At 29.4% G+C, this 16,294-nt stretch overlaps 2 protein-coding genes across 2 annotated transcripts in view; one reads left to right on the forward strand and one right to left on the reverse strand.

The window, feature by feature from the left end:
* Positions 1 to 7,025: 7,025 nt before the first annotated feature.
* On the reverse strand, positions 7,026 to 8,540 carry LOC126889959 (snurportin-1). The gene has a single exon (XM_050658730.1). The coding sequence runs from the start codon at positions 8,271 to 8,273 to the stop codon at positions 7,203 to 7,205; it is 1,071 nt and encodes a 356-aa protein (XP_050514687.1). The 5' UTR covers positions 8,274 to 8,540; the 3' UTR covers positions 7,026 to 7,202.
* A 66-nt stretch (positions 8,541 to 8,606) lies between these two features.
* LOC126889955 (probable ATP-dependent RNA helicase DDX52) overlaps positions 8,607 to 16,294 on the forward strand; it is a 50,550-nt gene continuing 42,862 nt past the window's right edge. Inside the window, exons 1-5 of the mRNA XM_050658726.1 lie at positions 8,607 to 8,999; positions 9,060 to 9,260; positions 11,465 to 11,638; positions 12,756 to 13,011; positions 13,223 to 13,295. Coding sequence (XP_050514683.1) covers positions 8,934 to 8,999; positions 9,060 to 9,260; positions 11,465 to 11,638; positions 12,756 to 13,011; positions 13,223 to 13,295 — 770 coding nt within the window. The 5' untranslated portion in view covers positions 8,607 to 8,933. The remainder of the gene's footprint in view (positions 9,000 to 9,059; positions 9,261 to 11,464; positions 11,639 to 12,755; positions 13,012 to 13,222; positions 13,296 to 16,294) is intronic.

Raw genomic sequence — 16,294 nt, forward strand, 5'->3', positions numbered from 1 at the left:
TTGCATACCTATACAGGGTGTTAGTAAATAAGTATGAACAATTTTAAGGGCTAATTCTACATGAAAAATTAATGCCAGTTTGCTCTATAAACATATGTACGCAAATGCTTAGTTTCGGAGATACGGGGTGTTGAAATTTTTATTTCAAACTGCCAATTTATTTATTGCTCTAAGACCAGTTGAGCTATAAAAAGGAAATTTGGTGAGTTTTAGGAGGTAGTTATTACGAATTTTATGGCATACAATTAAGAATTTTGTATTCATCATTGGCGCGCCTACGGGCAATGGTCTGAATTTTTTTAAAGAAAAAAATAGTATGCCACTGAGATATTTCGAATTAGATCGAAAAACAGACTACTCGTTCTCACAAAAAAATTTGTAGCGTGTGTTTTTGCACAATATTTTATACCATGAATTTTTTCAGATTTTTAAAATTGGTGAAACGTACTTTTAAAAATAAAAACCGCATTTTTATGCTTTTTAGTTATAATTTTATACAGGTCTCTATTGTAGGATAGATTTTTTACCGTCTCTAGGATAGGTAAAAAACTGAAAAGTAATTGGGGCTTGCTTAGTAAAAAAAAATTGTACCGCCATCCATTTTCAAGATACAGGGCGTTGAAGAAAACAAAATTTAGTAATAATTAACATTTGGCGGGTTTTTTAAGAGGTAGTTATTGTGCATGTTCTGACCTCCAATTAAAAATTCTTCATTCATCATTGGCGCACAAACCGATAATGATCTGAAATGTTTGAATTCCTTGTTTAATTTGTGACAAAAAATCTATTTTCCCTTTTTTTCATATATGGCATGCCATTTTTATGCATAAAAATAAAATATCTTAACACTTCCAGAGCATTCGAATTAAGTTTTTATACAGGGTGTTTCATTGGGAAACGGAAATACTTTAATGATAATAGAGGTCACCAAGGCGGTTCTAGGTATACTAAATTTTTTGCCCTACCGACTTTTATATCCGAGTTACAGGGTGTTTTATCGATTTTGCTCATTGCTTTCCTAATCCATAACTTTAGAACCACCCTGTATATTTTTTTAATATTTGGTACTCATATCTCTCATATAAAACCCAAACGACCGACATACTAACCACAAGCAAAATCCAGGTCCGTATTAACAAAAAATTATAAAATTATTGTGACCTTAAAACAACACCCTGTATATTGAAATTTTGAAAATCTGTTTGCATATTTGAAAAGAGCACAAAAAACTAAGTCTAATAGTTCGCTTCGATGTTTCGGCCAGACAATTTTTTGGTTTTAATTTTGAAATTATATTGAATTTTTTTAAGAACTCCACATTAAAAAGCAGGTATTATTAACTTTTAATTATGAATTATTAAATTTATTGAATAAATACTCATTTTAAAATGAATCAATATTTTTTTACCACATTGGAAAGACCCAATTATTAATCACAAGAAAAATCCAGGTCCGGATTAACAAAAAAACATAAAGTAATTTTGACCTTGAAACAACACCCTGTATATTGACATTTTCAAAAATTGTTTGCACATTTGAAAGAACCACAAAAATCCGAGTTTATAGATTCACTTTGATTTTTTGTGCAAAAATTTATTAACTTTAATTTTAAAATTAAATATATTCAAATTTTCAAGAACCCTGAAATTATTAATAAGCAGGTTTTTAAAGCACTTTTATTAATAAATCATTCAAGTTAATGAATAAATACTAATTTTAAAAATAATCAGTTATTATTTACAGCATTAGAAGGACTTACTTACTAATCACAAGAAAAATCCAGGTCCGTATTAACAACAAAATACAAAGTAATTCTGACCTTGAAAAAACACCCTGTATATTGAAATTTTTAAAATACGTTTGCACACCTGAAGAGAGCACGAAAAACTAAGTTTTAGTGTCCCGCTTTAATTTTATGTGCAGACAATTTAATGACATTTACTATCTGGGCTAATTAGCAAAATTCATGGAAAAGTTATTTACCAGCAATTTTATTGCTGGAATCGAATTATAAGATCCTATATATTAATAATATAGGTATGCAAAGTCCGAAGAGAGTGTGCTACTTTTTTTATAAACAAAATGGCGCCGACAAATCGTATTCTTTTCAATTATTGCTCCATAACTCCGAAGATTTTAACTTTATAACAAAAACACTCAAATAAAAATTCACCGCAATTAAATTCTGCATAGAGATATATATTTCCCGATTGGCTCCGACGAAAATTTTCCTCGGAAAATGCGGGTTTTCCCAACAAAATCTCCAATTTTCAAATAAAGTTTTAGGTAAGTACTTATTAATCAATAATTAAATAACTTGGTGACATTAAAGCTTTCTTGGTATAGATTGTAATTCCAGAAGCCGGTGAAAATTAAACGAATATTTTAGCAACAATTCAATTGTTAATTAACAATTTACGATCGCAATAATAACCAAAATAATCATGATACATTGATCAAACTTATAAAGATTATAAAGATGAGATGTTTATTTAATATTATATCGACAAAATATAAATTTTTCGTTTATATAAATAATCTTTAAATTTTGAAAAAAAAAATAGTTATAAAATACGGTGGTCTAATTAGTAAAGTACAAAGAAAGGTTATTTATCAGCAATTTTAGTGCTGAAGTCGAATATTATGATCCTATATATTAATAATATAGGTATGCAAAGTCCGTAGATAGTGTGCTACTTTTTTTATGAACAAAATGGCGCCCCCAAATCGTGTTTTTTTAAATTATTGGTCTATAACTCCGAAGATTTTAACTTTACACCAAAAACACTCAAACAAAAATGCACCCCAATTTAATTCTACATAGAGGCATGTTTTTCCCGATTTGCTCAGACGAAAATTTTCCTCGGAAAATGTGGGTATTCCCAACAAAATCTCAAATTTTCAAATAAATTTTTTGGGCAAGTAATTATTTATCAGTAATTAAATAACTTGGTGAAATAAAAGCTTTCTTGGTATAGATTATAACTGCAGAAGCCGGTAAAAACTAAACGAATATTTTAGCAACAATTTAATTGTTAATTAACAATTTACAGTCGCAATAACAACCAAAATAATCATGAGACATTGATCAAACTTAGAAAAATTATAAAGATGTGATGCCTATTTCATATTTTGTCGACAAAATATAAATTTTTCATTTTTTTGCATAATCTTTAAATGTTTAAAAAAATAGTTATAAACAAATTAACATTTCTCAGAAATTGTTTATTATATTCTAATTTTAAAAAATACTTAAAATGCGTATTTCAAAGGTCTTAAAAATAAATGCTTTAAAAATTTTTTCCAACCATTTGCAAAAAAGTTATGAGACAGAAAAGTAAAGATACGATTATTTCGTTGTTTATAATTTGTTTTAATTGTTTCAAAGCTTAAAAGTGAGTTTATTGTACAAACTAATTACTCTCAAAAAATAACAAACATTAGTTCAATGGTTATATTTTAATCAAAGATTAAAAATGTTTTTTTTTTGTAATTTTCAGCGCGAAAGTAGGCTTGATACAGAGACGGAGATGTTCACTCGAAGCGACTGACACGCTTTAAATTCGCACAAGTTATGTGTATGTGGACGGGTATATACATAATACATAGGTACGGTACTGTATTACTCTACTTTCGCGCGTGTAAATTACAAAAAAATATATTTATAATCTTTAATTAAAATATAACCATTAAACTAATAATCGATATTTTTTGTGAATAATTAGCTTGTACTTTAAACTCACTTTTACGCTTTGAAAGGATTAAAACAAATTATAAACAACGTAGTGTTCGTATGTTTACTTTGCTGTTTCATAAAGTTTTTTGCAAATGGTTGCAAAAAATTTTTAAAGCATTAATTTTCAAGATATTTGAAATACGCATTTTGACTATTTTTTAAAATTAGAATATGATAAAAACTTTCTGAGAAACGTTAATTTGTTTATAACTATTTTTTTTAAACATTCAAAGATTATGCAAAAAAATAAAAAATTTATATTTTGTCGACAAAATGTTAAATAGGCATCTCAGCTTTATAAGATTTCAAAGTTTGATCAGTGTGTCATAATTATTTTGGTTATTATTGCGACCGTAAATTATTAATTAACAATTGAATTGTTGCTAAAATATTTGTTCAATTTTCACCAGCTTCTGGAACTATAATCTAAACCAAGAAGGCTTTTAGGTATAACCAAATTATTTAATTATTGGTAGACAATTACTTATCTAAAACTTTATTTGAAAATTAAAGATTTTGTTGGGAAAACCCGCATTTTCCGAGAAAAATTTTTGTCGGAGCAGATCGGGACAAACACATCTCTATGCAGAATTTAATTGCGGTGAATTTTTATTTGAGTGTTTTTGTTGTAAAGTTAAAATCTTCGGAGTTATAGAGCAATAATTGAAAAAAACACGATTTTCGGGCGCCATTTTGTTTATAAAAAAAGTAGCACACTATCTGCGGACTTTGCATACCTATATTATTAATATATATAATCATAAGCTTCGATTCCAGCAATAAAATTGCTGGTAAATAACTTTTCCCAAAAATAGCCTATTCTCCGATAATCAGCCCAGACTAATTACTTTTGAAATTATATCGAAATTTTTATTATGAGTTCCCAGAGTTCTTAAAAATTTCGACATAATTTCAAAATTAAATTCATTAAATTGTCTGGCCAAAAAATTGAAGCTAACGATTAAACTTAGTTTTTTGTGCCCTTTTCATACCTTCATGTGCAAACGGATTTTGAAAATTTCAATATACAGGGTGTTGTTTCAAGGTTACAATTACTTTTGTTAATCTGGACCTGGATTTTTGTTGTGATTTGTAAGTGGGTCATTCGAATGTCGTAAACTTATTGATTATTTTTAAAATGGGTATTTATTTAATAACTTTAATAATTTATTGTTATAAAAGTGCTTTAAAAATCTGCTTTTTAATTTCAGTGTTCTTAAAATTATCAATATATTTCCTTCACGAAAAATTAAAGCAAACCGATAAACTCAGATTTTTGTGGTCTTTTCAAATGTGCAAACAAATTTTGAAAATTTCAATATACAGGGTGTTGTTTCAAGATCACAATTACTTTATTTTTTTTTTTTGTTAATCCGGACCTGGATTTTTCTTATGATTAATAATTGGGTCGTTCCAATGTGGTAAATAAGTATTGATTAATTTTAAAATAAGTATTTATTCAATAGCTTTAATAATTTATAATTAAAAGTTAATAATAGCTTCTTTTTAATGTCAGAGTTCTTAAAAAATTCAATATAATTTTAAAATTAAAGTCATAAAATTGTCTGGCCGAAAAATTGATGCGAACAATTAGACTTAGTTTTTTGTGCTCTTTTCAAATATGCAAACAGATTTTCAGAATTTCAATATACAGGGTGTTGTTTTAAGTCACAATTACTTTATAATTTTTTGTTAATCCGGACCTGGATTTTTCTTGTGATTAGTTTGTCGGTCGTTTGGGTTTTGGACGAGACACATGTGTACCAAATATCAAAAAATATACAGGGTGGTTCTAAAGTTATGGCTTAGGGAAGAAATTGGCAAAATCGATAAAACACCCTGTAACTCGGTTATAAAAGTCGGTAGGGCAAAAAATGTAGTATACCTAGAACCGCCTCGGTGACCTCTATTTACAATTAAAGTGTTTCCGTTTCCCAATGAAACACCCTGTATAAGTAGCTGTATACAGAGAAACATAAAATTTTATTACAATGTTACCAGTAGTATAAGGTACTAGTACACTTTAGAAGACCAAAATTAAGCATTTTTTCAAGAATTTTTTTCTCAGAACCTTTATTAGAAATGAACATAAAACTTTTGACATGTTAATATCTAACGAATACAAAAACTATATCATTTTTAATTTGTGGACGTACACTAATATTGTAGAGGGCGCCAAATTCGAGGCCTCGAAAAAAAGTAGTTCCGATGGCGGACAGTTCTCAATCTCAGGATTGGGATCTCTGAAACAAAAAAATCGTACGACATTTGAAAAAGGAAGGTTTCTTACGTGACAATTTACTACCGTTAGTGAAAAATTCCACAAAAAAAAAGATTTTACGGAAATTTGAAAAAAATTTGTGAAAAAATCGCCCGATTTTCTTCTGTTTTTTACGGTTAAAAAATATTTATTTTTTGGTCATTTTATGGTAAATTTTCACGTAAGAAACCTTCCTTTTTCAATTGCAGTACGATTTTTTTGTTTCAGAGATCCCAATCCTGAGATTGAGAACTGTCCGCCATCGGAACTACTTTTTTCGACGCCTCGACTTTGGCGCCCTCTACAATATTAGTGTACGTCCACAAATTAAAAATGATATATTTTTTGTATTCTCTAAGAGTTAGATATTAACATGTAAAAAGTTTTATGTTCATTTCTAATAAGGTTCTGAGAAAAAAATTCTTGAAAAAAATGATTATTTTTGGTCTTCTAAAGTGTACTAGTACCGTAAGAAAAATCGTAAAAAATGTGTAAAATTTAGTTTTCTTTAACGCCATGTATCTGGAAAATAGATGGCGTTACAAAATTTTTTACTAAGCAGACCTCAATTATTTTTCAGTTTTTTATCTATCCTAGAGACGGTGTTACGTTTTTTGAAACAGCCTGTTTAAAATTGTATCTAAAAAGTAAAAAAATACTTTCTTATTTTGTTTCACCAATTTCTCGCTCCAACCCGTTTCACCAAAATCGGAATAAATTCAGAGTGAAATATTGTGTTAATACATGTTATATACTTTCATGTTTCATGAGGACGGGTGTTTTAGTTGTTTTTTCTTAGACTCACTTGAAATTTTGAAATAGTAAAAATTCAAATTTCCCGGCAAAAATAAAAAAAAAATTCAGACAGAAATTTTTGAAAGTTATCAATTTTATTTAAAGTCAGCCTCTCGATGCAGCTGAGAAAAAAGAAATAAATACCTATAAAGCCAATTAGGCTCTAGGCAGGTCACAACCTAGGGAGCTAAAAATAATGTCCCTATAATTATATCACATAATAATAGGGACACATACCTATATATTTGTTTTATTCTTAACAACATTAAATGTGAACTTACATTAATACTACATATTTACATATTATACTACATTCATATTTAAATAATATAAACATTTGTCAGTCAAATTGTATAATATACATAAATAATAATGTTAAAATTCTAACTATTATATAAAACATTTTAAATATTAAATTTCCATGAGTTGTTTAATTTTTTTTTCATTCCTCTCCTGCCATTTATGTTTTCCAAACATTCCTCTATTCTCAATATAATGCTCGGCATTGATGTAACCTGTAGGAATCTTTTTACGATATATTTCAGGAATATCTATGCCAAGTTTTTCAAGTAACATAAATGAATGAAGCCAAGTTGCCAGAGGGGTGTTTCCGAAAGTGTACTCAGATTCTTTGTGATAAAATACCACTCCATCATACAGCACATCTTTATTTCGTATTTTCATTACATCAAACATTTTTTCTTGAATTAAAGCTCGTTCAGCAGGGAAACTATCCATCAAAACAAATTTATACTTTGAGTTTTCACAATTGGACCATTCTGGTTTTTCGTCAAACTTGGATTTTAACCAGTAAAATCTAAACGTAGCTTCATTAGGTACTGTAAATATATTATTACAGTATAAACAATCTAATATAAAGAATGTTTTAATATATTTATTATAAATACAATCTAAGACTGTAGTACCACGTGGATTGGTGTTTCCTCCTCCAGGAAACTTGGTTCTTGTTTTGAAAACGTATTTACCCTTTTCATTATAAAAAGATGTGAGCTTACGCATACTTATAAGAAGCATACGTTTACCTTCTGGACAAAATTTGACAATCCAATCTTCTTCTAAATCATCTGGAATCTCATGAAACCACTCAGTCAACATGAGTTTAAACCTAATGGATTTTTTATATCCTTTTCTAGTTTCAACATCCATTTCTTCACTTTCATCACATTGTGTTTCCTCAATTTCCGCACTTTCGTTCATACTACTTTCATTTTCAATTTCTTTAAGAGATGTATCACTGATTTGTGTACTTTGATCTGCACTGTCATCCATACTATTTTCAGCATTAATTTTTGAAAAAAATGTGTCACATAATTGTCTATTTTCGTCTGTACATTTTGTTCTTTTTTCTTTCAGGTCTTCAAGAAATTTTATTCTTCTTTCATGTTGTGACTGTTTTCTCTCTTTACATTTATACAATTGGGCATGAGGATTATCAGAACATTTATGCGGTGGAGATTCCATTGTTAAAAAAAAGGAATTTTTTTAGTCTTGAGATGGGTTAGAACTTGGAAGTGTAGTTTCACTGGTTTTCAAATTTCAAATAACACCAATCCTTTATCTTACTTCTAAAATATTGTACTGTTCACATATAAATCAAAGCTATTGTACAAAAAAGTTTTCCTGAGGTAGTTTGGACTTGGTAGATAATTGTTTAGTTAAATAAATTAAATTCTACATTAGTTTATTTATGATTAGATTAGGTTAGGTTAGTTAAGTTTACATAAATGGTTTACACACGTTCTGTCATATGTGGTCATATGATATGTCGTCAAATACGAATTCATCCACAATAAAATGTCAGATTTTATTCTGTTTTATGTCGCCCTAAAATGGGCAATAAAGAACAAATATTAGAAGGAATAGCCAGATCTATAGTTCTAAGTTACCATTAACTCTTTAATGTTAAATTAACAAACTTTTTATAACTTGTATAGTAGATATTTTATGCGAATTTGTAGTTTATATGTAAACTTCCTGTAGATATAAACGAAAAATTTAAAACAGAAGACTAAGTTAGGTTAGGGTTAAGTATTCTCAACAAATGTGAATGTGAATGTGAAAATGAAAATCAGAGTACATTGTAGTATGTATGTATGATTTTAAATAATATTTAACATAATAATGGACGCTTACGACATTTTTAAAAAGTTAACCAGAGGTGCGAAGTTTTCTAGAAACTTCAATAAGGTAAGTTACGGTTCTTGATATTTTAGATTCAAACTGTGATATTTTAATTCTTGTTTCCAGGAGCAAATAAAAAAAGAAAAACCTGTGAGTAGTGTTGTAAAACATGAAACTCCACCAGCCGTAAAAATTGAGAAAGTACTTACAGTCAGTCAAGACAATCCTTCCATTACATTAATAAGTGGATTAAGTACAGAAAACAGAGCCAAAAAACGCAAATTTAAGGATGAAGAACACATACTAAAGGGTTTGGAGCAGGAAAAAGTAAGTAATAGTAATAATGTTCTTGAACTCATAAGTGGAGTGGAGCATAGTGTTTCAGTGAAAATGCTCCATGGGGTTCTATTTTGAGCTAAGGCCTTCACCTCCTTCCAAGACTTTCCTTGACCTCTTATCTTGTCCATGATGGATCTTCTCCAAGTTTGTGCTGGGCAACTTCTTTTTCTTTTTCCTTGGGGATTCCACTCTAGGGCAGTCTTTCTGCACCCCACTTTCTGCACTTTATTTCATTTTCTACCTGCTTTTGTTGGGTCAGGTGTAGTAGATCTTCGTTTATGATGATGTTTGGCCAGAAAATACAAACAATTCTTCGTAGACATTTGTTAACAAAGACCTGCAGTTTGTCTGTAACGGTTTTTGACACTTTCCTTTCAGGAAAATGCCAGGAAAAAGTAAAGTATTTATTAAATTACTTACAGAACTATTTTATTTTAATTCCACTACTGTCATAAATTAGCAGATGTAATTGGCTCTTCTTGAAAAAAATTTTTTTTCATGTGCTTTAGAACAGTCTAGAATCTGTATCTGATCATTGTTAAGGAGGGAGGGGTATGGTTTGAAATATTTAATTTTTTTTATTATTTCAAATGAAAGTGCATACTTTCAAGAATACTCTCTGAAAATTTCAGATTGATCGGAGTACAATTACCAGAGATACAGCGTGTTGAATATCCCTACTTTCCACTCGCTTTGCCGTGGATTCGCGCCAGCATGCTTGAGCGTAGTAAGAAACGTTAAACAACTGTTCGCCTTCTCTTTTGTAGATTACTCCTCGAGTCAAAAAACATATTCCAAAAAACATATTCAAAATCATATTTCAAAATTGCCAAAAAACAAAAAAATTACCTACTAAAATCATTAGCCAGTTGTGTCTGAGTTTAGCGAACCAACTATAGTAGATAACTCCTAATGTGATTTAATTTAAATGATTCTTTGTCTATCTGAAACCTGTATTGTTTCTTGTTTTAGTTTATTGTCTTGCTTAAGTTTTAGATCAATCAGTAACCATTGAGGATTTTGAGAGTTTATCAGAACACCTGTTAATACCATATACCGGGTAGTGAATTGTCAAACGGACCATAGGAAACTCAATGGAAAATGCTATTGAATTCCTGCTTCCCTAATTATTTGAAATAAAAAGTCATAAGAAACTATTTGTGAATAACTGAAATCACTATCAAAAACAAATGTTAGATTTGTTCTACAATTTAAACACATATCAAAATTTTACAAAAATATAATTTGCCAGAGTATTATTACTAGTCCAATTGTGAGATATTTGACCTCTAAAAATTATATGAACAAGCTAAATTTTGCTGAGAATATCAATTTTGTGATTCCAAAAAGATGTAAAAACTGTTTGCCACTCCTATGGCTTCCCTATAAAACACCCACATAAATTGTAAAAGATGGCAAAAATTGTGCAATTTTGATTTATTGCAACAGCTGTAAAGAAACTCTAACAGACTTCATTTGACAAAATTCAAAAAATGGATAAGAAAGCTGCTCTTTTCACCTTTAAAACGCATTTGGATTTTTGTTGATAGCACACTATGATCAAAAGATATCGAATTTTTACTGTTGAATTGATACACATTTTATTTAAAAAATTGATTTCGAGTGCGTAAATGTGTATCAACTCGACAGTAAAAATTCGATATCTTTTTGATTGGAGTGTCCTATCGACAAAAATTAAAATGTGTTTAAAGATGAAAAGGGCAGCTTTCATATCCAATTTTTGCATTATATCATCGCAAATGAAGTAAGTTGTTATAAAGCTGTTAATATAATAAAAATTGCGTGATTTTTGTCATTTTTTATGATTCTTATAGGGTGTTTTAGGGTCCCAAAATTGATATTCCCAGTAAAATTCAGCTTGTTTGTAAGAATTTTAGAGGTCAAAGCTTTCACGATTGGACTAATACTACTCTAGAAATGTATTATGTTTTTGCAAAATTGTGGAATGTGTTTAATTCGCAGAACAAATGTAACATTTGTTTTGAATAGAGAGGTCAGTTCTCTACAACTAGTTCAGGAATTCAACAATTTAGAATTTTCCATTGATTTTCCTATGGCCTGTATGGCATTGATTTTCCTATATATACCATCCGGTATACATACATTAAGAAAGAGTAGGTTTAGTCAAATTAATGCCTGATGCATATTTTCATAAGCTCTATCTATTTCAGATCAACCACTACAGAAATGTAAACAATATAACTGTTGTGGGCCGACAAGTTCCAGAACCCTGTAAATCATTTCAAGATTTTAATGTTGATTCTGACATTATTGACAATCTAAAAAAATGTGGGTATGAGGAACCTACCCCAATTCAAAAACAGGCAGTACCCTTAATGCTAAAGGTAATATTTACTAAACTTTTTCAACATTTAGGAGATCAATTTTTATTACTATTACGATAATGTAACAAAAAATGTTTTGTAGATTTCTGTTTTATTTAGATTTAAGTTAATCAAGTTCTCGCCATGACCATTGATTTCACACGATTATTCAGTATGCATCCCACACCAAAAATATGATTGCTTTTATCTCCACTATAGTATAACCCTTTCGTTCACGAATTAAATTTTTTAAGCTAAAAATATGAAATTTGCAACATAGCAATAATGATTTTTTTGCGAATTTTTGATATTAGTTTTACATTTTCAAAATGCACAGTTTGGTCATTACAGGATGTCCTCATATGAGGACAATGTGAGCCAATGGAGTAAAAATATTAGATATATATTTTTTAAATGTGTAAGTACTGACAAAAAACAAAAACTAAAGTATTTTATTCAATAATTAATGTATGGTATCTTACAATTCTACCAATTTTTTTATTTACTTATACAGAGATTAACATTGCATTTGTCGCATGTCATTCGTAAGTTGCCGTTATCACCAGGCAATTTACATCTGAATGCATTAGGTTTATCATCGTTTATGGGCCGATGATGAAATCCACCTAGTCATACTTATTGCGCAAGGCGCGTTTTTATTCCTAGCTAAAAATTAATTTTTCCGTTGACTCACAATGTCTCAAAACGAGTACACACTTTTCAGAAAATCCACGGTAGCTAATTTTAAGCAAAACCGCTACTAACATTAGTTTTTTTAACAAATTGTACTATTTATCAACACTATAAGACATATTCAATAATTGTTCACATATATAACAAAAGAAACAAATGAATTGGTGCTGTATACACCAGTCATAAGTAACTATAGAAACCTATATTTCAACAAGTAATGGTTGTAATTAAACATTTTGTTCAAAAGCTGTTAGATGGCAGCCCAAGTACTCATTGGATGGAACAGGATGTCCATAATCGGGGACAATGTGTTACAAGGGTAAAAACACACATGGAACTACATACAAAAAATTATAGAATAGGTTGTCCTCATGTGAGGACACAGTGAATGAAAGGGATAAAGTGTAGTTGACATTATATAATCTTTTAATTTGCCATTTTCTAGGAAAGACAGATTCTAGCTTGTGCTCCAACAGGTTCTGGAAAAACAGCAGCATTTTTAGTTCCTATAATTCATTCACTTCGTGGACCACAACGTCAGGGTTTCCGGGCTTTAATCTTATGCCCTACAAGAGAATTGGCGCAGCAGACACAGAGAGAATGTGATCGGCTTGCTGAGGGCCGAGGATTTCGTGTACATGTTATTAGCAAAATAAAAAAGGCTTTGAGTCAGTATAATCCAAGTGGTTCCCAGAAATATGGTAAGTCTAATACATTTAAATATTTATTTAAAATAATTAAAATTAAACCCCAAAGTTTATGTCCTTTCTAAATTTTTACTTTTTCCTATTCCTTATACTCCAGTGGGGTTTAGACCAATAACATGCCTAACCTTGCATGCCGAGCTACCCAAAATTTTATTTTTCTCAGCATAACTATACTCTATAATGAATTTTTTTAAAATATTTACAGATATTTTGGTGACAACTCCTAACCGTTTGTGCTTTTTGTTAAAACAAGACCCCCCAGCAATATCTTTGAAAAAGTAAGTAAACCAATTTTTTTAATATACTACATATCGCACCTAGGCTCAATCAGTGACACAACTCAAAAAAAAATAAATAAAAACGGTTTTAAGAAACTACAAATTCTTATCTTAATAACTGTTACGTCTATGGTTCAAGTAATTACCGTTAGATAACACTAGTGTCACATGTTGACTAGCGCAAGGCATTTCCCCATCTAAGATCTGTATAAACCGTCATATTTGTTGAGTCAAGACAGTATATTATGTGATGGCATTATTCAAAACAGTCTGCGAATGTGTCCAAGAAAAGTTACACCTTTATTTTTCTTTTTGTAGTATTTTTTATTTAATTTTGCTACTTATATAAAGTTAGATAATTAAAAAGTATAACTCTGAAACAGATAATAATAATTATATTATATTCTGTACTGCTAAAGCCACTTTAAGTAAATAATATTTCGTATTTTTTCGTTATTTTATCAGTATAGTGTCACAATTAAAAAAAATATATTATTTTTAATATTTTTAGTAGACTTATTATTTCTGAATTAAACCCAGAGTTCTAGCACAAAAACGTTGTTTTCTCGATATTTTGCTTTTTTGACTTATGACAGTTTTTGAGCGGAGGTGCGATATTTGAAAATTTTAAACTTAGTATAAATGGCGAGAAAGACAGTATAAGTTGCCGGATGTAGGTTCTGTTCTTCAATGTTAAGCAGTCAAGGGAGAATAAAATAACACATCTTCACCGGACGGAGTATATTTATTATATTTATTCTGATTTGTAAAACGAATGTTATTCTGATTTGTAAAATGGATTATTCAAATCACTCTATGATTAAAAAACATAGAAGTCTTACAAGTAAGAATATGGAGTTATGGTAGATGTGCTTAAAAGAAGAGTACAAATTGCTTGAATTTAATGACAGTGAAATTTGTACCCCGTTCTCACATATGGATCAGAGGCATGGACCCTAACCAAAACAAATGAATCCTTTATCATTTTTGAAAGAAAGGTACTACGCAAGATATTCGAGCGGTCTGTGAAAATGGAATATGGAGGCATAGATACAACTTTGAACTGCAGAATATCTACAAGCATAAGTTTGATCACAGTATTAAAAACAAACAGTAGTGGCACTCTCGTTTGAAGTCTCGTTTTGTAGAGGCCCTATTGTAGGGCTTAGGGTTAGAAATATTAGACGAATTAAATAGGTCAAATAAATTATCAAATCTCAGTAGTTCCAATAGCTTTAAGAGGCAACATATTAAAACGAATATACAAGGTTAAACCAGCAGCAACTGTGCTAGTACGCACCTGAGTTGCTAGTCAAACCTTCAAGATTGAAAGTATGCAGAAGCGCAGTGAGTTCTGCGACTTTTCACCTCAATCTATCTACGCGGAAAAAAATGCGTGACTTCGTCAAGGTCGCAAAGTGTCATTACTGTTTGTTATACGACATAAATATTATGTTCCTGTAAGTTTGAACAATATGTAAAACTTTTGTATTATTATTTTACGAACAAAAGTTATTCTTCATAAAAGGTTCTGCTTGGTCTAAATCCTAAAATTCAACCATCAGATATCAAATTTTATGAATATTATACGAGGTAGGTATGTCAAAAAATATGAATTTCGCTCAAGAGTAAAGTAGCTTTATTTTTCAAAATATTGAAAATTGTTATTATGGAAAGTTGTTTGGAATTAATTATATTTTAATATGCATGTACAACCTTCTAATTAAAAAAAATAAAAATTTTCTTAAATTATGGCTAACTAACATTATTTTCAGTTATTTCAATAATTATGATAACTCTTTTATTATTAATTTTACGAAAAAAACTTATTCTTTATAAAATATTCCGCATGGTCTAAAACCTAAAATACAACCATCTTGTATCAAATTTTATCAATTTTATACGAATACGAGGTATGTAAATAAATATGAATTTCGCTCAAGACTAAAAATACTTTTATTTTTCACAATATCGAAAATTGTGGTTATGAAAAGTTATTTAGAATTGAAAACCTTGTTCCAAAATATAATTATATCCTTCTAATTGAAATATTCTGAACTATAAAGGCAATACTTTACTCTTGATCGAAATTAATCTTTTTGACATACCTCGTATAAAATTTGATATAAGATGGTTGTATTTTCGGTTTTAGACCATGCAGAACTTATACATAATTTAAGAAAAAATTTAATTTTTTTTTCAATTAGAAGGATGTAATTGCATATTAGAATATAGTTCTTAATTTCAAACAACTTTCCATAATAACAATTTTTAATATTGTGAAAAATAAAGCTACATTACTGTTGAGCGAAATTCATATTTTTGATATACCCCGTATAATATTCATAACATTTCATATCTGATGGTTGAATTTTAGGAATTAAGGCTGTATGACACTATGCATTTTCTTGTATCATTTCTGATATCGTTTCTGGTATACATTTTCTTGTATCGTTTCTTGTACGTACATTTGTGCCCTGTATGACACTATGCAAGTTCTTGTATCAAAAATTGTATGAAATTCGGCACGTGATTGGTCGAAATTTTGTTTGTCACCCTGTGTCACGTTACGTTACATTGGTTTTGGTATGGTAGTACTGCGTCTACAGCTGATTTTAAGGATTTTATAAAAATTTTAAGCTTTTAAAAACATAAATTTAACATTTTAATGTTAACCAGAATTTTTACGTTGACTGTTGATTATTTGTGTTTTTTATTTTGTTTTGATATTTGTGCTAAAATATTTGCATTAGAATTATCTTCAGTTTGATCCAAATTAGGAACTATTGTATTTTCCTCTATTAAAAATTATGCAACATGAAACCCAAAGTTATACATAGTTTGAACTTTACTAGGAGCTAAATATATGGTTATTAGTAGAACAGTAGTCCATACCATACGGTATATTAAGTATCAATAAAAGATTTATAAATAATACCTACAAAAACACAAATAAATTCATCAAGACATAAATCATATGATCTCATTTTCAGCCGCCA

The sequence above is a fragment of the Diabrotica virgifera genome, chromosome 8 (genome assembly GCF_917563875.1).
Source record: "Diabrotica virgifera virgifera chromosome 8, PGI_DIABVI_V3a".
NCBI classification, from domain to species: domain Eukaryota; kingdom Metazoa; phylum Arthropoda; class Insecta; order Coleoptera; family Chrysomelidae; genus Diabrotica; species Diabrotica virgifera.